This window comes from Puccinia triticina, chromosome 10A, assembly GCF_026914185.1.
Source record: "Puccinia triticina chromosome 10A, complete sequence".
Taxonomy (NCBI): Eukaryota; Fungi; Basidiomycota; class Pucciniomycetes; order Pucciniales; family Pucciniaceae; genus Puccinia; species Puccinia triticina.
In genome coordinates this window covers 5,522,821-5,542,019 of record NC_070567.1, presented here as the reverse complement: position 1 = coordinate 5,542,019, position 19,199 = coordinate 5,522,821, and the positions used below count along the sequence as shown (strand labels likewise).

General features: G+C 45.0%; 3 protein-coding genes across 3 annotated transcripts; 2 read left to right on the top strand and 1 right to left on the bottom strand.

Annotated features, from left to right (window-relative positions):
• Positions 1 to 302: 302 nt before the first annotated feature.
• On the top strand, positions 303 to 4,049 carry PtA15_10A551 (uncharacterized protein; the record flags this gene model as incomplete). Its single annotated transcript, XM_053160738.1, has 16 exons — positions 303 to 548; positions 614 to 682; positions 748 to 845; positions 923 to 939; positions 1,001 to 1,059; positions 1,133 to 1,182; positions 1,263 to 1,437; positions 1,512 to 1,745; positions 1,864 to 1,887; positions 1,948 to 2,024; positions 2,095 to 2,259; positions 2,344 to 2,411; positions 3,562 to 3,584; positions 3,676 to 3,776; positions 3,850 to 3,877; positions 4,026 to 4,049. 16 exons carry the CDS (start codon positions 303 to 305, stop codon positions 4,047 to 4,049), a joined length of 1,458 nt encoding a protein of 485 aa, XP_053024682.1.
• A 278-nt stretch (positions 4,050 to 4,327) lies between these two features.
• PtA15_10A550 (uncharacterized protein) lies at positions 4,328 to 6,186 on the bottom strand (the record flags this gene model as incomplete). The annotated part of the gene is made up of 3 exons (XM_053160737.1): positions 4,328 to 4,850; positions 4,959 to 5,233; positions 6,184 to 6,186. 3 exons carry the CDS (start codon positions 6,184 to 6,186, stop codon positions 4,328 to 4,330), a joined length of 801 nt encoding a protein of 266 aa, XP_053024681.1.
• A 9,468-nt stretch (positions 6,187 to 15,654) lies between these two features.
• PtA15_10A549 (uncharacterized protein) lies at positions 15,655 to 18,801 on the top strand (the record flags this gene model as incomplete). Its single annotated transcript, XM_053160735.1, has 5 exons — positions 15,655 to 15,827; positions 15,888 to 15,901; positions 15,985 to 16,104; positions 16,167 to 16,423; positions 18,652 to 18,801. 5 exons carry the CDS (start codon positions 15,655 to 15,657, stop codon positions 18,799 to 18,801), a joined length of 714 nt encoding a protein of 237 aa, XP_053024680.1.
• Between the last annotated feature and the right edge of the window lie 398 nt (positions 18,802 to 19,199).

Here is a 19,199-nt window from a genome sequence, read left to right as displayed (position 1 = left end):
GAAACAAGATGCATGGGAGTCGCAGTATCAATCTGACGGCCTCGAACGCGTTTCGACCATTCCGGGGGACTCCATCCGTACAGCTGGAGTCGAGGATTGTTGCAGCCGGGTTTGATTGATTGATACTCGAGTCTTATCTACTTCGCAGCTCTGGAAGAGATGAGTATTGGCTATCAAGCGTTTCACATCAGACGCTAAAAAATCCCTTCTCCTCCGCACATGTGAAGTGACAACGCATCCTCCAAGACTATCGGACCATCCTGGGATTCATCAAGTTCACCATTTGGCTGTCACCGGTTGGAATGTGCCTATCAGTATCGCCGGCCCGGTTCCGCCTCACACAATTGCTTTCGATTGGTTTGGCGCTCGCGTCTTTGACCAGTGCGCTTCAGATTTCCACCAACGTGACCAATCCGGCAAACAACATAACACTCCAGAACTCCCGAAGAGATTGCACCAGACGGCCCCTCACCGTCGCGCTATGGCAAGAACTGGATTTAGACGAATATATGAGGGATTACACGGGCGGAAAAACCCTAAGGTTGCAGGTCAGTCATGCTTTCTCGGGCGCCTTATTGTTTTGTGCAAGTGGAGCTGACAGATTTTGATCCAGGCATATGCAGATGAAGTTAATGTCACAAATTTTATGTGCGGGATCGGGCAGACTTGTGATGCCGGTCAAGTGGGTCATACCTCACTGAGCATCACTTAAACCAGAAGTAACTAACTAGTCTTGGGGGCACGAAGCTTTGCAGTAGCGCGATGGCACCCGATTGGTACGTTCTTGTAGCTACTCAAAATTGGAACAAAGTTATGAACATGCTGTACACATCCCTATCGTTTGGGTAAGCTTTCAAACCCATCTCAACAGCCCACCGTTGAAGCTGATGTGCTATTTCTCTTGCTTATGGTTATACCTCAGAATCGGTGCTATGCAAGGTTAATGATCACTTTCCTATTTATGCAGAAACCCTTCGTGTCAAATCTGCCTATTACAAAGAGATGTTCACGAATTGCACTTCTTTTTTTTCCTGTCACACAGACATCGCCCCTACAATGGTTAGCTCTTCCATAACAATTCTTGGTTATTCTGTTGTAAAACTGGATTTCGGACACTTTCCCAAAAAAACAGATCAACGATTTGTCGCCCCCTTCCAGTCCCACGCCAATCGCGTCGGCTACGTGAGGCTCTTTCTACAAAAACTTCGCGCTAGCGGGATGAAGCAGTAATCTGACTTGTGGGCACGTTAAATGACATTTAGATGGCTGGCTCTTGTCGCCTCGTTCTCAGGGGCTCTTCCAGGGATGATTTTTCCTGGGATGTGGGTTTGGATTTGGGTATTCTTGCAAGGTTTACTATATACCACTGCCTCAGAAATGTGGTTCTGGCAAAATGTGATCAGAGCTCCACCAGATGTGAGAAGTGGGTACACAAGGGTTAGCAACAGTTTTTCTTTTCTTCTTGTTTACCGGAAGAGAAGTTCTTACAAAACATTTGGCTTGGGTCTTAGTGGATAGAGTTCGCCTGGATGTTGTCAAAACTTGAAGATAGTTCTCAAGAAAAGCTGAGTAATTATACAAAGGGCGTCCTTCAGGCTGGTATCAGTACAGAGGAAGGGATGTACGGCGTTCTCAAAAATGGAGTCTTTCTTCAAAAAACGATCGAAAAGACTCAATATAACCTCCAAGCTTCTTTTGAGGCAGTAATCAAATTAAGGCTTCTCGCAGCTATTCTGAAAGCTCAGGTACGTAAACGTTTCCCAGTGTTTCTTTTTTTAAATGATAATCACTTTCCAGGTGGACAGACTTATTATTTGATTTTTCCCAATCACAAATTTTCCGGTTTGGAATAAATGACACCAGAGTATTTTCATTATTCGAAATAGTGTAAGCTCTTGATCATATTTCTATCCGCCCATCCATAAGACTTATCCCAGGTCTTTTCAGGATCCATGTACGCAATCAGGACCACACGGGGAATTTCAAGGAAGGGGAGTGCTATCCTACTGCGGTCCCGATAATGTGTAAAGCACTCTTGTCTTATTTCTCAGGGGACTTGAAATTCACTGACTGATAAAGAAAAACTCTTCTTAGGATGATGAACATAGTGAAAGCCAAAGGGACCAAGACGCGCAGGAAGATTTATGGGGCCTCACTGATTGAGTCCAAGTATGGCTTCACAGTTGAGTTCTTAACAAATGCGGCATGGAAATGCCAAACAAAATATGGAGGTTACGAGCACGACCCTTACACCAATAGGTAGGCTTGATTACCTTATTGTAGATGTGTTTACTCAAATAGAGTTTTGACCAGCTGATAAATATGTTGATCAACATTTACAAGCACACTTCCCACGGACATAAATGCGGATTGCCTCTTCAACTTACCAGTATGTGACTGTGGCTCGCCAGGTAAGATACAAAGCATTTGTTAAGCTTGAACAGCTTAGGCTGTGGTATATCTCTGAACCTCATCTCTTGAATTCAACAGAGGTTTCGACTAGGAGGAAAAAAGGGGTTCGAACCGTCAAGGCCTGCTTGAAAGCGGGTGTTCCCATTCATCCTTCCGGCCCACAATATAGCACTTGATGTTTCCTCCAATCACCTCTTCTTACAGTTGTTACACTATAAATTGAGGCCCCACATGTGTTGCATCGTAAAAAAACAATTGTATGATTTGTGATGTGTGAAAAATGTTTACAGCAAAAATTGATGCTTCACCAACATTTCACTTGAGTTTACCACATTTATTCCACTCAATTATGATGCCAACAAACGGGGTCTGCTATATTATCTTTTTAAATTATGGGACCTTTTTTGCTTCTTTTTTCTTGGGGCCATTATACTCCGGGTGCTCAAGTACATGCCAGATGACAGACACTGGATTTTTGAGAGGGAACCCGCCAATAAAAGCTGAAGTGCAGCGTTGAGGCCAGAAATTTGGCACAAGGGTCTAAACAGCGGGCATCATGCAACACTAATCATCCTTGCCGCGAATTGGATGGGTTTTGTTAAATTTTATATTTCCCATGGAAGGCCATCCAAGGAAGCTCGCAGCATCAGGGAAAACCAGCAGAAGGACTGTCCAAATCCAAAAATGGTCCTGCCACCTGTGGTGTAACAGGTCATGTGAGCTCCATTTGCCCCATTCTGATCAATGGGCCACATTTGACAACTTGCCTGCTTTCTCCACCCTCTCCAACTCAGACAGACTTCTTGCTGTTCCATCCTCAACAACTTACAACTGTTCCACATCCTTGCACACATTGTTTGAAATTGCAGAGTCCATCATATCCGCAAAGATGTTGGTCCCGCCTTTCCCCTAGACTTGCTTTTGCAACTCATCCCTTTGGTCTTTGCGGGTTTTGTCTTGTACCCCTTGCCACCTTGATTACCAGCTGACTTTCATTTTACGACGTTATCCGATGAAAGGAACACCTCAAACAACACACCACCGTTTTCTGTGACACTGGGGACTTTGAAAGTATCAGTTTTACATTTCTGCATAGCACCACCATCCATTCCTAATCCAATTACCTCTCTTTAATTTTCTCTGCTGCAGGTATTGCCCAGTACAAGCCCCAGGTGTGTATGATATACTTGAATATCTTCATTCTTGCCAACATTGGATTGATGAGTGTACTCTGACCATTGTTTTGATCAACCCAAAACCCAGGATGCTACTACGAATCCCTCATTAATCCTTGCAGCCGTCAAGAAACCGGCCTATGCCAAGTTGGTTGATGTTGCCGTCCAATATGGAAAGTCTCAAGGAGAGTCAGTGATTAGCCTCAGCTCTTTACCAACTTTCATGGTATTACAGCTGAATCCATGCATATTTTTTTCATAGGTCATTAGATAACCAAGTCAATGCTACAGTTGACAGACTTTTAGTTGAATTTGGAAAAGAGAATAGAGGCCAAAGCGGCTACGCCGCTGCAGGGTCTAGGCAGTTCTAAGCTCCCTAGTTATGCCCCTTTCTTGCTGAATGGCCTCACCTTCACCATAAATTCTTCTTAACCTTAGCCCAATGAATCACGGGTGCAGTAGCATTTCTTGTTTTGTTTTTCTATGCATGTAATGCCTAGTATGATAAAATATGCAAGTCAACTTCTTAAGTGTATTTGTTCCCTCATCAACATGAACCAAAGAACAATTCTTAAAATAAACCAAGATGATTTAGTGAATAGTATTATATACCAATATTTTTAATCTTTTCTTAGCAAAAAAAGGTAGTATTAACAAGCATTCCTTCCTCCAGAAACCCACAGTAATAATTTTTCAAATTTTTGTTTACCATTCTGTGTTGTCTTTCAAATGGCTAGCTATCATACTTTTTGTTTGCACAATATACTGAGGAAAATCATAGAACCCGTCTGACGAGGATGAGGAGGAGGGGCCCGGTCAAGCCAGGGCGAGCATCCAATCTCCAAGACTACCCAGAGACTGTCCCGGTCCACCGCCAGACATCCCTGAACAAGCTTAGCCACCACCTTCTTCTTCTCCGCCTCCCTCCAACTCTTATCTGCCGGCGTGACCACCAACGCGCCTGGGAACTCGAACTGACTGTTCATGATCTTGAGCCGCAGCCGGGGCTCGAAGTTGTCTTCGAAGGGCAAATGACCCTGCAGCAGCCCGTAAAGCACGCAGCCTAGTACCCAGATTTCCAGGAAAGGAGATGCCAGAGGGATCTCCGACAGCAGCTGCTCCGGTGGCTTGTACACTACCGATCCCGCAGAGGTCTGGAACATGTTGAGCAAGCAGGACGGCTCCTTTTCCGTATGAATGCTGAGCTCGTCGTCGCCGTCGGCCTCCTTGACGGGCTGGGATGCGAAGACGGAGTTTTTGAGTCTTGGGGGCAGTCAAGAGCGTTTGTAGTGAGAGGAGAGACTCCAGGTCATAGACCTCAAGTGGAGAACGTCTGCCGGCTGCGCAAAGGGTTAGTGTGTTTCCCAAAACCCAGATGCGACGAGGATCTGTGGCTGAGGTGGAAAATGGGTGCAGGGGTGCTGATCCCAGGAGTCGATGCGGAGGCGGGCGGCGGCTGCGGGGTGGGCTTGGATGTGGTGGATGATCTGGGTGTGCGAACTGGTTGAGCTGATCAAACCTGGAACAAGGAGAAACCAAGTGTCTGAGGATGTGGTTGCCAGAGGATGGGGGTATAGGGCTGGGGCATGGTGGCGTGGAGGTTGTTGAGGAGGGCTTGGATGGGTGTTCCACCAGGCCAGGATCAGCTGGAAAAAAACAAAGTGAAGTACGACCTACAAGATTGTACAGGCAGATTGATTCATTTGGGTGCGTACCTGTAGCAAAGCATGGGTTGCATCTACATAAGTTGGTTGTATAGATTGTTAATTGGTTGGCAGCACCCCGCAGGGACCTGTTGTAGATGTGGAAACAAAAAAGGCCAACATTATGTTAATGCAACACAGGAAAAATTGAGTTACAAGCCATGGGCAAACCAGTGGTAGGTGGAGGGAAGCTGGTTCCGGTGCGATGGAATATGCGGTGACCGTTGCAGTGGCAAGCAACACCAACCAGGCGATGGGGAAGGGTGTATGGTGGGCGGTGGCAATTAGAGAACAGTAACGGTGTCGCAGTAGGGACAAGCTGTGCTGGGGGAGGAAGCACCAGAGAGCCTATTTAAGGAGGACAGTTCCATCCATTGGAAGCCCCAGGGGATCTGGTTTCATCCCACCCCCTCCCTCAACAGTGGGTCACTACTTTACAGTTGTCAGTAAAGTAGCATTATCATAGCAATTTTTGGTCACTCTACAATAACCGGACTGGTAACCACTAGAGATGTTGACTTCGAACCCGTTGCGGGTATCCGCTATCCTCTGGCGGGTATCCGCCAAGGCTGGCGGATACCCGCCAGGGGATGCGGATGCGGATGCGGATGTCTGGTTTGCTGGTAAAAACCAGAGGATACCCGGGTATTCCATTGGTTATCCGCTCATCCCAGGGTCTTTGCGCCGCAGCTGCACAACACACAATCTTTGACCCAGCCTCTGTACTCTTGGCCCCGCACCCCGCACCCCGCCCGCCCCTTGGCCCCGTTCCCCGACCCCTGCTCCCCTATATGTCCTCCCACCCCAACTATATCCTCCGATCCGGACCATATCATCCTACCACCACATCATGAACCGACGCAAGCGCCCCCAATCGATCATTCCACCATCACCATCACCAGAACACGAGGCCAATCGAACCACCGTGGAGTCACAAGATGAACGTGACAATGGAGAATCATCCACCCCTATGGCAACCGATTCAACCGACGAGCAGCGCCTTCGTAAGTACTTCAAGAATATTCTAGTCATTCATCGCTCCTCCAGCTAACCCTTTTGCATGTAGATCATGCACAGAGGCTCGCACGCAACCAAGTCAGTTCAGCTTATGCTTCCTATGAGACACCGACACTTTCCAATCAGCTCGATAAATTCAAACGCCGCATGATCGCATGGAAGTGTAAGACGTGAGTTTATTTTCTGCTATTTCGCGAGACCAACCATCACCGACCGCAAACCCATCATCAATCTCCGAGCGCCCCTTGTCCCCCAGTATGTACCCTGATCGCTCGCACGGCTTAAGGCTGACGACCATCAGGGCACTAAAGGGGCTCGTGTGGTTCTCGGCCGCCTTCAACCACCCCATCTCTGTCAACTGAGCTCAAACCAGTCGCCTCCAACGCCCGTAGCCACGACATGCTATTTCTATCAATGGATGAAAACTAATCAAAGACTTGCACCTTTCAGATGTTGTAAGACTATCAATCGACCAACATACGAATCATCGTGCAGCAATCTCCTCACGCATGCAGGCCGATGTCTGAGGAAGCAGCAAATACCTTCAAGTAACAAGACACTGGCATCGGTTGGCATATCCGGCACGGGAGACATTGACCCACGGGAGGTGGGTGTTTTTTGATTAGTAGAAGATCATATTTTCATTCAACTGAATCGTCTGTTGACTCTCACTCTCTTTAGGTTACACAAAGATGTGCCATCTGGTGCGCTGAGGGTGCCAAGCCGTTCTCGGCCTTGGAAGATAGAAGCCTCAAGAACGTTCTACATCCGACAATCCTCAAGTATCTACCAAGTCGAAATACGGTCGCCAAGGCCGTCCACATGTTATACTTAGCGGTTCAGGAAAGGTTATGTATGGAATTGAAGGTGCGCCCATATTTCATTTTGTTTGATTTCCTTTTTGATTGACTATTGCTTGAGATATTCAGCACCATGAGGGGGCGCTGTACTTAGGAGTGGATGCATGGCAGACTCCCAATTGTTATGACATCATTGGCACGGTGATATACCGCCTTTCCGAAGATAGTGCCGGTAATGTTGGATTAGAAGCATCCCCGCTCGACTTCGTTCAGCTTAAAGAGCGGCACACCGGTGAATACTTGGCTCGAATGGTCCAGTATATTGTTGAGAAGTTTGGCTTGACCAATCGGGTGAGAATTGTCTTTTCATATTCTGGCTTGATTTCACTTCCCTCTAACCCTGCTCTTTGCTCTCTTCCTCTCTTTAGATCTTTGGTATTGTCTCTGACAACACGGCAAATAACAAGACAATGATTGGTGAGTTGGCTAAACTCAATTGGAAGCGTTTCCAAGGGGAGACGCAGTGGATACGGTGCTTTGCACATATCCTAAATCTTATTGTCAAGGCCATACTTCGACCGTTTGCACGTGTCAAAAAAACGACCTCAGGGGCTGCCGAGTTTGAGGATTCGGATGAAGAAGAGGAAGCATGTGATCTTATTGATAAGTATGCCGATAACTGACACTCTCAGTATTTTGGTGTTCAAACTAGCTGATATGTGATAATTGCATCTACAGCTTCAAAGATACTGACCAACGTGAATCAGATGATGAAGCGGATTCTATCCGAAGCAATCAACCATCAGAAATTGATACCGCCGATGAACCTGCAGAAATCGATGGTGAGCTCGCTGACGAAGATGAGCTCACTTTGGCTGATCTGGAAGACCTCGAAGAGGAAGGACCAGGAGATACTTATAGTTCGGAAATGTGTCGCCAAACCCTTGCAAAGGCAAGTTTGTTTCACTCAGTCTCACATGATCGTTACATTATCTTCTGTTAGTTAACAATGACCCAACGGTTCCCTACAGTTCCGAGGGATTGCTAACAAGCTCAAGAAGTCTCCAAACTCCAAAGCAAAGTTCGTCGAGGTTTGCAAAGAAAACCAAGTCGAAAAACCGCACAGCATCGAGCGTGACGTCCCAACACACTGGAACTCCACCTACATGCAAATTAAGAGCATCGTCCGATGTGAGGATGCCCTGTAAGTACAATTGAATCGTTAACACTCTGCGGGTCATCAAACCTGACATCTTGTTCATACCAGCATCATATGGCAGCGCGATAAGCAGTTCGGGACGCCGCGCAACCTTCATGTGACCCAAGAGGACCTTGACTTGGCAGCCGACCTGGTCCAGCTCCTCAAACCTTTCTACGAAATTACACTGGAAATATCGAAAACAGGATCAGCTTGCGTGGCTCAGGTGGTTGTGATGATCAATCAAATAACAGCAAATCTGTCAACGGTGATTGCAAATACAGATGGACACTACCCTCCTGCTTTAAGAAACGCCTGCCGATCAGGCCTTGCAATCACAAACAAGTATTACTCTCTTACTGACTGCTCACCGATTTACAGGATAGCCATGGGTGAGTCTTTTCATCGAGCCCATTTCTATTTCATGATAAATGTTTCTAATGAATTCAATTGTTTTTCTAAACTTGAAGTGCTGCATCCATCTTTTAAAGATGAATACTTTAAGCTAGCTAAGTGGCCTCAGTCCTGGATCGACGAGGCAATAAATCTCACTCGGGACATGTATAATACCTGGTATAAGCCAAGACAACCTACCGCAGCGCCAAAACCAGCCAAAAAAGGATCCCCAAAGGTAACTCAAAGCTCTCCTCTAGATTCTTTGTCCTTGTCTGACTTAATCTTCCTACAGCCATCCGGCGTTTTGACAGGGCTCGGGGCGGCCGCATTAGCAAGATCAGCCGAAGCTTCGTCGGACCCCGTGGATATATGGCTCAGCGGTGGGCTCTTTTTGGAAGACGGCGAACCACTTAACGGTCTCACTTGGTGGGCGGAGCAGAAACGCAGTGGAAATACACATCATGGGCTGTTACAAATGGCCCTCGACATCTTGTCTTGCCCAGGTAGGTGAGATTTTCCTCAAGTATCTCATCATTTTATGGTTTCCTGAATGTGATCTTGGTTGATTAATAGCGACGACAGTCGATGTGGAGCGTACCTTCAATTTTGGCCGGGAGTATGTCTCTTCCAGGAGACACAACCTCCATCCAAAATCGGTAGGTTGAGGCATGGCCTTGTCGTTCTACTCAAAGAACGACAAGATTCCACCTCTTGCTCTTCACGAGTACTTAGAAAAGCGCAAGAACAAGATCAAGTCGAGAATGAAGGCTCCTGTGGTGACAGTGGATTGATATTGTCATCACAGTGATGCCATATAGCAATGAAAACATAACTTTTGTGTCTTAGTGAGTTTTGAGGGGCGGGTATCCGCTGATACCCGCGCGGGTATCCGCCCATAACAGCGGGTATCCGCCATCGGATGCGGATGCGGATGCGGATGTGAGAAATTGGGAAAAAAAGCAGCAGGTATCCGAACACGCGCGGGTACCCGGATGCAAAGTCAACATCTCTAGTAACCACTGTGAAATATGGTGCAATATTGATAACGCACTCAGGGAGAGTTCTTTTTTCAAGGAAGCTACAATATCTATGCCCAGAGCAGCAGTTATTGAGCAAGATATTGAGCAATAAAAGGCCACTTTAGGGCAAATTTCACTGCCAGCATAATTGGCTGGGCTGAGGTTATCCCAGTTAAACTGGGATGCACTCAACCAATTTCAACTTGGTTGATCTCAACTGATGAAATATAAGTCCAAGGGGCCCCCTTTGGGTTTATATTTCATTGGTTGAGATCAACCCATTTTAAATTGGTTGAGTGCATCCCAGTTAAACTGGGATGGCTTCAACCCAGCCAAATATGCTGGCAGTGTTTGGCCTTTAATTGCTCATTAATGTGTTCATTTACCAGTAACAGCTGTATGAAAGGGCCATTCTAAAGCAAAATTGGCCTTTCATTACAATAACTCGTTAATTTACCATTAACAGCCTTGTGAAGAAAGGCCAGTTACGATAACCGTGACATGGCTATCCGCGCGCTAGCAAAAACAATAACCGCAAAAAAAATAACTGAAGGTTGCTACTTTACTCTCCCAGCCTGGTTATTGTAAAGTAAAGTAGCAACCCACTGTTGCAGGCTCCCTGGGAGCCCACTAATCACTTGATTAGGGCCTTCCTGGACTAATCTAACAACCGGCCCACTTTTGCTTGTTGCTGCGGCACAGCTGGAGGGTCATCCATAGGGCCTTTGGGCCTTTGGGGATTTCAACTTGTGCCTGTGTTTATTTGTTGTAACTTTGTATATCAAACACCCCAAAACTTAGATCCAGGAGTCTAGAATTCTGTGGATTTAAGAAAATGGGATGATTTTACAAGATTTGGATCTTCAAGACCCTTTGATTAAAAAAAAGTATACAATGGTACCCAGGAGGCCCATTTGGCTCAAAGTATGATGTGGTGGTTTTGTGTCAAAGTTTAAAATTTCACCAGCCAAATGGGTTGAGGCTGTCATCAGATTCCGCATCGAAATTTGCCACTTATTCCCAAGTCCCTCCTTTGCAGGCTTGTGCTTTGCTCAAGGTGCATCTTCCTGTAAAATCAAAAGGAGGATTGATGAAAGGGTATTGAATAATTTTGTGTAAGAATAAAATTGGTTTTTATTCAGTAAATAAGAGATACTTGATAGATTTTGTTGTAAGACTATAAAAAAATATTTGAGGTAATGGTTTCCTAGAAGAATTCAACAGAATTAGGCATAACTAAACAATGAAAACTTGGTCTATTTATTTATCCATGATGATGCAGGAATGATTTCAGAAACCATCAATTTAAGAAATTGGCTAGCTTAAAAAAGCCTTGTGAGCACTTGCTGGCAAGAGCCATGCGCAAAGTGCATGCAAGGCCTAAATTAAATAAGTCCCTCTCTTTGTAGAGGGGGGACGCCGTCCCTCAGGGACCCTCCAAAAGAGGAACTTATAAAATATGTCAACCTCGTGGCCTGAGAGAATTTCAAAAATGCTACTTTTTGATTTTTTGTAGCAGCACCCATTCTCATTGGGTGATTAGATGTTTGGGGAACAAAAGATGCATAAGACCATGGAGAATCTTGCTACATATTTGTACAAATTTTTGAAGCCTTGAGTGGCACTCAAATTACTTTTTTATGACCACCATTGGGTCTACTTCATCCTTCATCACACATCTTGCACTGTACAGGATCCAAAACTAATGATATTACAAAGGGTATTGCAGATCAAAGAAAAGCAATGGGGGAGATGGAAATAGTACATATATGGGGACAGCTTGGGTGGTCCCAGAAATGACAACTAGAAGTAATTTGGTCCAGAGACCCATGTGCTATGTTGATTATAAAAAAGTGCCCACCAAAAGTTGAAATTCTCTCAGGCCGTGGGGTTGAAATAGCGTGTAAGTCCCTCCTTTGGAGGCCGCTTTGCTCCCCCAAGGAGGAGGGAATTAGCTAGGTTAGATGCAAGGCTTATACCCAAGACAACGGAGCTTGCGCGTGAGGATCTGAGTTTGAGGTGTAATTTTTTCTTTTTCTGCATTTTAAATTTCATCCCTCACAATGCTGCTGGAAATTTTTCAAAGGAACTAGAGGCCAAGGCGGCTTTGCCGCTGCATATTCATGGGCCACCAGTACCACCTTGACCAAATGCATCTTCTTCAAATCATCCTTCTAGCCTATTTTCTTATGCTTAAACATGATTGGGCTAACTTCTAGTAAAAGGGTGATTAAAAGGTAACTTTTGCAATGTGGTCTGAGAGAGGAAAAGATAAAATTTCTTGCAAGTAGATTCAACTTCAAGTTAGCACATCACAAATTTTCACACAAACCTGAAACTGTGGCACATCAATCAAATTTTAGTACCAAAAAACTTATTAAGATCTTTTCCTCTTCAGAAAGCTTGAAGCAACCATTTTAGTAAGTTGTAATTGAATCCATTGGCTTGATGGAATGGGACTCAAAAATAAAAGTTCCCAGGAAAGGATGCTCAAACAGGAGTACTTGAGAATTTCCAATTGAGAGATATGAAATGCCAGAGTGATGGCGGTGAGCTACAGGACCAAGTGATGGGACTGAGAGAAGCAAACAAGAGAAATGCACCTATGAAATGCCAGAGTGATGGTGGTGAGCTACGGGACCAAGTGATGGGACTGAGAGAAGCAAACAAGAGAAATGCACCTGAAGATGGTGCGGGCAATGAGACACAATGTGAGTGAGTGCATTGCATGACAAGAGACAGAGGAACATGGACCAGAACAGAAAAGAAAAGAAAAGGGCAATACCTATGAAATGCCAGAGTGATGGTGGTGAGCTACGGGACCGAGTGATGGGACTGAGAGAAGCAAACAAGAGAAATGCACATGAAGATGGTGCGGGCAATGAGACACAATGTGAGTGAGGAAGAAAAGAAAAGGAAACACAAGGGTATGAACTATCTTCTAATATACAAGATTTGGAGCTAAAACTAATATGATGATAGTGAAACCGCAGTTGTTCCTCCTCACCCCGCCAAGTCGCCGAGTCGCTCCTGTGATAGGTCTGTGTAACTCAACAAGAGAGACAAGAAAAACAAAATAGCAACAGCTAAGATACTTTCCAAAATTAACCAAGGAGGTGTATCAACATATTTAGCCAAAAACAGATTTATTTCTTTGAATTGAGGCTACCAACAGAATCACATTGATTACAGAATAATTTTTGTCATTGTGGTGATATTTCAAAAGGTACCGGCCAATACATTGCAATTACTGTAATTTTTTGCAGTGTTCATCAGGCCCACTCTTCCCTTCATGGTAGTGTTATATCAAAACTCACTTTACTTCTACTATCATAGAACCTAAATTAATTTATTGAAATATGAATGCATTTTGTCAACCTGCGGTGTGTAGTGTTGTTTCAGTAGTGTTTCTTGGTTGTATCCCTCAAAAATAAACTATGAAACTCCATTAGATTGATAGATCACTTTGTGATGTTGGGAATTATGTGTCCATGATTTATTTTAACTTTATGCAACCTTGTGGCCCTCCTTTGATTTGCATTACTGGGATTGCCGCTGCCATGGCTACGGCGGAAACTCTGAAAAAAATGTATTGATCAATTCCCCCCGTCCTGGTCAGTTTAGGCTTGTTTGATGTTACATCCTGGACTGCTTGGTGGGATGTTACCAATCCTTGCAATCAGTCAAATCAAGGTAGCCTTTTGTCCTGCAAGTCTGTTTGGTAAGTTTGATATTCAGTTCATTCAAGTCAGTACAGATCCAAAAGTAGATGAAACCATTGATCAATCTGGCAATCAAGTTTACAAGGGTAAACTGCAGGGAGGTAGGTGCGCCTTGGTCAGTCTCTTACTCTCCGGAAATGTGTTGGTGGAGAGGAATCATCTACTGAAGTTGGAGGAGATTTGAGCCCAGTCAATCCCCAGCTCATCAAGCACATGTATTTATTTTGGAGGAGGAAGGGGACAAGATTGTAAGCACTGACAAAACTCGATGACCTCCGCCGCATCCACCAAGATTCTATCAATGCTCAACCCCTGACCATCCTGATTTTATTTATTCTGATCATTGCAATAGAACCAGTTGGACCTCCACAGGTATTCTGTTAGTACATTTGCTGCTTTCTGCATAATTTTCACTTTTGGTCATGTGATATGTACTTTGTGTTTGGTTTCATCTTCCAGGACTTTTAATTGAGAGTCAGTATGTACCTAAATTCTGTTGTAAGGTTTTAATGCAGGGAGACTGATTGAGATGATGACAGAGATCAATAGGATGTAAGTAAGATGTGACAAGGAGAAGAAAAACCAGCTACTGAATCTCATTGAATTCTTGTTCACATTTGCCTTGAGGTCTTTGATCTCCTTGGCGGCCTCTCCTCTGGCGTCTTTCAACTTGTGTGACCGATCTGTGAGAAGCCAAAAAGACAAACACGTACATAAGGTGGTCAGCACGACTCTGGGCGTGGGTGTGGATTCAAAAATGCTGAAGAATAGAATAGGAGATGTACATACTTGCATTATTGTGCTTTCTCCATGATCCGGGCGGCTTCTTTGTTGGCGTCCAACAGGGCCTAGATACCCAAAATACATACAGAACCATCCAATCAGGATCAATGGCTTCTGGAATCAACTGAGAGAGGCGCAAAGATGGATACCTTGCAATTTTTGGGCAGACTACCAGGATATTCAGGTGAAAAGAAAGCCTGACCTTGGTGAAGAAAGCCGTTAGATTCAAATCTCCAAGAAAACATATTATGACTCAAAACCTCTGTCACGTCTCTGTCCGAGGTCATCAGCACCAGTTTGTTCCCGTCGTCAAAATAGGTAAGCTGGAAGTTGTGTGGATTGGGCTTGTTGTCTGTGGCGCTGCTGCTGCTTGGGTGGTCGGCGATGGATGAGTCGGACTTGGTCTTACCAACAATGATCGCGGGTGTGGAAGCGGTGGACCAAGCCGGAGGGCACGATGAACTTGAAGAGCTAGCTGTTGTTGTCGTTTTCCGAGGGGAGCATGACCAAAGGCTGGCTCCTGGCAATACTGCTGCGCCCCGCAAGCGCCGGCTTTTAGTTCAATCACCAACACCAAGTCTTTTGGCGCAATCTCCAAGTCGGGAGTCCCGAGCCCCAGTATGATCATCTTTCTCCTGATTGAGATTTGTCAGTGATGATTGTTTTGTGACCCAAGAGGCTGATGGAGATAAGGGACCAATATGGGTGAGATTGTCACAATCATCTGACCAATTGTTTCATTCTTTGTCTTGCTGATGAGGGGCATTGTTGGGTCTGCAGAACTATTGGCAATGGTCGAAAAGATTTCCTAAAATCAAGGCAAGCTGGTCAATAAACGCCCACGGCGGTACGGGCGACAAACCTGTTGTAGTGTTTGCACATGAGCTTGCTGGCCTCCATGAAGCTAGTCTTGACACTGAAGGTGGTTGCGCTTGTGCAGCCATCAAGGATTGAGCCAAGGTTGGGGAACAATATCTTGTTGTGAGAGCCTGCTACAACGTTGCGGACGGTATGAGTTGAATCATACGCTAGGCAAGTGAGGATGTTGACAACGGCAAGGGTGAGTTCAAAGTGCCTGGCCTAGCCGATTCAAAAAAAAACTGGAAGGTAAGAGAGGGTAAGAGCATCTCCACCCAGGGAGGTAAAAGCGGGTTGCTAAAACCCTGGGATGGCAACTCAATTTTTGCATATAGCAACCCGCGCGGCTCTGGCACACTGACACACCTGTGGTTGCTATAATAGGGGGTTTCAAAGTTTGCAGGTCGCGCATCCAAGTTGACTTAGCAAGTCAAAATTTGCGGGGTGACTTGCTTGAATTCATGCAAGCCGCTCTGGCCAAAAAGGGGTGCATGCCGGCTTGACTCGGCAAGACAAGTCATCCCTCCCTGCCCCATCTGGCGTTGTCTCATCACAACTTCTTCAAAACAACATGGCAGAAGCACAAGCAACTCCCATCAACCCGGCCTCAAAACCTAAGAAAACTACCAAAGAGAAAGCAGTCCCCTGGGACCGTGATGGTGTGGATGGTGGTAATAGTAGCATGGATATTGTTCTGGAATGGCTCTCATCTGATTCCAACTACCAAAAATGGAGGGGAGATCTGTAGGAAGGAAAGAAAAAGAAGTCGTTGTGCTCTGAAATTCTTCAGATTATGATTGCAAGTGGGATCACCCACCGTGATGTTAAAGGCAAGTACCCCACCCCAAATCAATCTATCTTCTCTAATTTTTCTTTCATGTTGATCCAAACTTCTTCTTAGGCATCAACCAAAAGCTCAGCAATCTCCAGTCCTCGTACAACACTGCTCGCGACTGGAAGAGGAACACTGGGGCAGGAATTCTTGAAAGTGATGCAGTCAATGGTGTCAAGACTGTCAAGGGTATGCACAATTCAGATTGGTCTTCCCTGAAGATGTACTGATTTCTTTTTTCTGGTTTCTAGATCAAGTGCACTTCTTGTGCCAATACTGGGACATTCTTGATCCAGTTATGGGATTGAGGTCGGTAGCCAAACCACTTTATACTCAATCATCTGTTCCCGACCCAGAAGGCCAAATGGACAACCCAACTGGTGACTCCATAGGAAACAAGAATTCAAACCTCCTGAGCAGCAGTCAAGACACTCAATCTGACGATGACAAGGACAAGATTACAACTACTCAAGCACTAGCTTCCGCTCCTGCTCCTACGGCCTCAACTGCACCCACCATGGGAGTTTGTGTGGCACTTGTGTGCAAGTGCCATTGCACAATATTGTTTAAGAAACCTGTTAGATATATCCTGGAACTTGAGCCTCAATGTATGCTAAATTCATGATGAATTTATGTTTAACTTATGCTCAATTGAGCTGTAGGCACTTTGGAAAGGAGTTGAATTCAATTGAAAACCAGCTCCAACTTGAATCTAGTTATTACTGAAACTATTTTAGAACACATTTTCAACTACATTGCAAAGCAATATCTAACAATTGGCAGAAACAAGGTATTTACCACAGGAATCATATATTTCTAGAGCTGGCCCCTATCATCTGTTGGTGGGTACTTGGCACCCGCGGGCGGATACCTGTGGCAGTGTGCAGGTATCCTCCGGCTGGTGCGTGTGTCCAGTCTGGGTCCAAATTCAGGCAGGTACCCGCGCAAAAATTGCCATTCTGTACAGCTCTGCTTGCCCCTAGTGCCAATTGGTGGTTACTAGGTACCTGTGGAAGTACACAGGTAAAAGCCAGCGGGTGCCGGGTATGGGTGCGGGTGTCCATTCTGGGTCAAAATTCAGGAAGGTACCTGCACTCGCTGCAGGTATACTACCCGGGTGCAAAGTGCCAGCTCTATATATTTCATTCTATCATGTGTTTATCATAAATCTCAAAAAGCTTGAGACATGTTAGTGCACAAAAAGACACACATGTAAGTTTGTGTGACACATTCTTTAGTTGCTGAAGTTTTTCAAAAGATATTTGAAGTTCTGGGAAAACTCCAGAGGAAAAAAACCTCATATTAATCAGGAGTTGTGTATGACTTCAGAAAATATCCCCAAAATCATTTGTGTACATATGGCTGAAATTTATAAACAATTTTTGAAGGGTCCACCTAAGCCCCTGGCTCTGCATGAGCACTCAGGCTGGCATCACTTGGCTCAGTGATGAAAAATGTGACAAACCAGCACACATGTGTAAATTTGTGTGACACATTCTTCAGCTGCTAATTTTTTTCCCAAGGGAGTTAGAATTCTGGGACAAGTCCAGGGGAACCTCAGATTACCCAGGGTTTGTGAATGAATTCAGAAAATCTCCTCAACAGGATTTCTGTACTGATGGATGAAAATCAGATACCATTCTTAAAGGATTCGGCTAATTCACCCCTGGGATCGCGGGGCACTCATCTTGGCATGATATGGCTGGGTGATGGTCTATGTGTCACAGAAACCCGCACAGGTTACATGGTTGTGTGACAGCTGGCCCCACAGCGCCAAAGTCAAACCGTAGTACCAGAGCAAAATCAGACCTCCCACTAGAGCTGACACTTTGCACCCGGGTACCCGCGGTGGGTGTGGGTACCTGCCTGAATTTTGACCCAGAATGCCCAGAATGGACACCCGCACCCTTACCCGGAACCCGCTGGAAGTTACCTGCGTACTTCCATGGGTACCCGTCCACAGGTACCTAGTACCCGCCAATGGGCATTAGGGGGAAGAAGAGATGTGCAGAATGGCAATTTGTGTGCAAGTACCTGCCTGAATTTGGACCCAGACTCAACACCCGGACCTGCACCTGGCCGATACCTGCGCTCTTCCACAGGTACCCGCCAACGGGTACTACATAGAGACCAGCTCTACCTCCCACAGTATCACTACACTCCATCCAAAGTTTTCACAATTTGTAATAGAAACAACTTAGAAATAACTAGAAGCTTTTTGGTGTGTGCCCTGAAAATAAATAAAAAAACCATTTCAGAGAAAACTACTGGGTATGGGTTTCCAAAGAGTTCAAAAATCATGATAATTGAAATATGAGGAACTTTGGTCAAGCTTGAGGATCAAGTAAAACTTATCATTAAAATGGGCTTGCTTTCAGCATAGGTGTGGCATACATTTTACACATACATTACACAATACATCAAGTATTGTTCCAGATAATTTCAGGATATTTTGTGGCAGACATGAAGCTTGCCTTCAAACCAGCATCTACGTGAGATCCAACCAAATCTATGACTGAGTTAAGAGATGGCACTTGCACGCAAGTGATGAGGAAACTCCCATGGTGACCAGTACAAACTCAAAAGAAAACAAAGAAAAGGAAGAAATCAGTTGGTCGCTCAAGCACGAAGAACAGAAAGGGGTGAAAGAAGGCAAATCCCGAAGAATTTTACATGAAATTGGTGATAGTGAAGAGGCAGGCAGAAATGACTAAAGCCCGAGCTGAAGCGTTGAAGGCCAAAGTGAGCTACATGAAGGAATTGAGAGAGCTTGGGCTTGAATATTCAGAAATCAAAAAGGAAGTCAATGAAGAGTTCCCTGCCATCCCTGACATTCTTGCAGATTCCAAGGAGGACGAATCAGACTCAGATGAAGATAGTTCCTAGTTCTACTTGAATCTTTTGTTTTCTTTCAGCTTGACTCAAACATGAGAATACATATGATTCACTTTTAGTCGCTTCCATTCTGTTATGAGAGAACAATGAAAAAAATAGATTTCATTGAGAAAACTGATTGTGAGGAGAATAGCAAACACAAAAAAGTATAAGAGCACAAGATATATCCAAATATTGCAAAACACCCTGATACACATGCTCTTGAAGTTGATTACCAGAACTATTAGCCCCTTGTCTTGGGAGATCATCATCATCAATAGGTGCCGTTAAATTGATTGCATCATGATTGATGGCTTGTGAGCCTGAGTCTCTATAGTGACGGCAGGACACAAGAAAAAAGGGGGAATATTTGGATTTCTTTGGATAAAGAAAATACAAATATAAGAGAG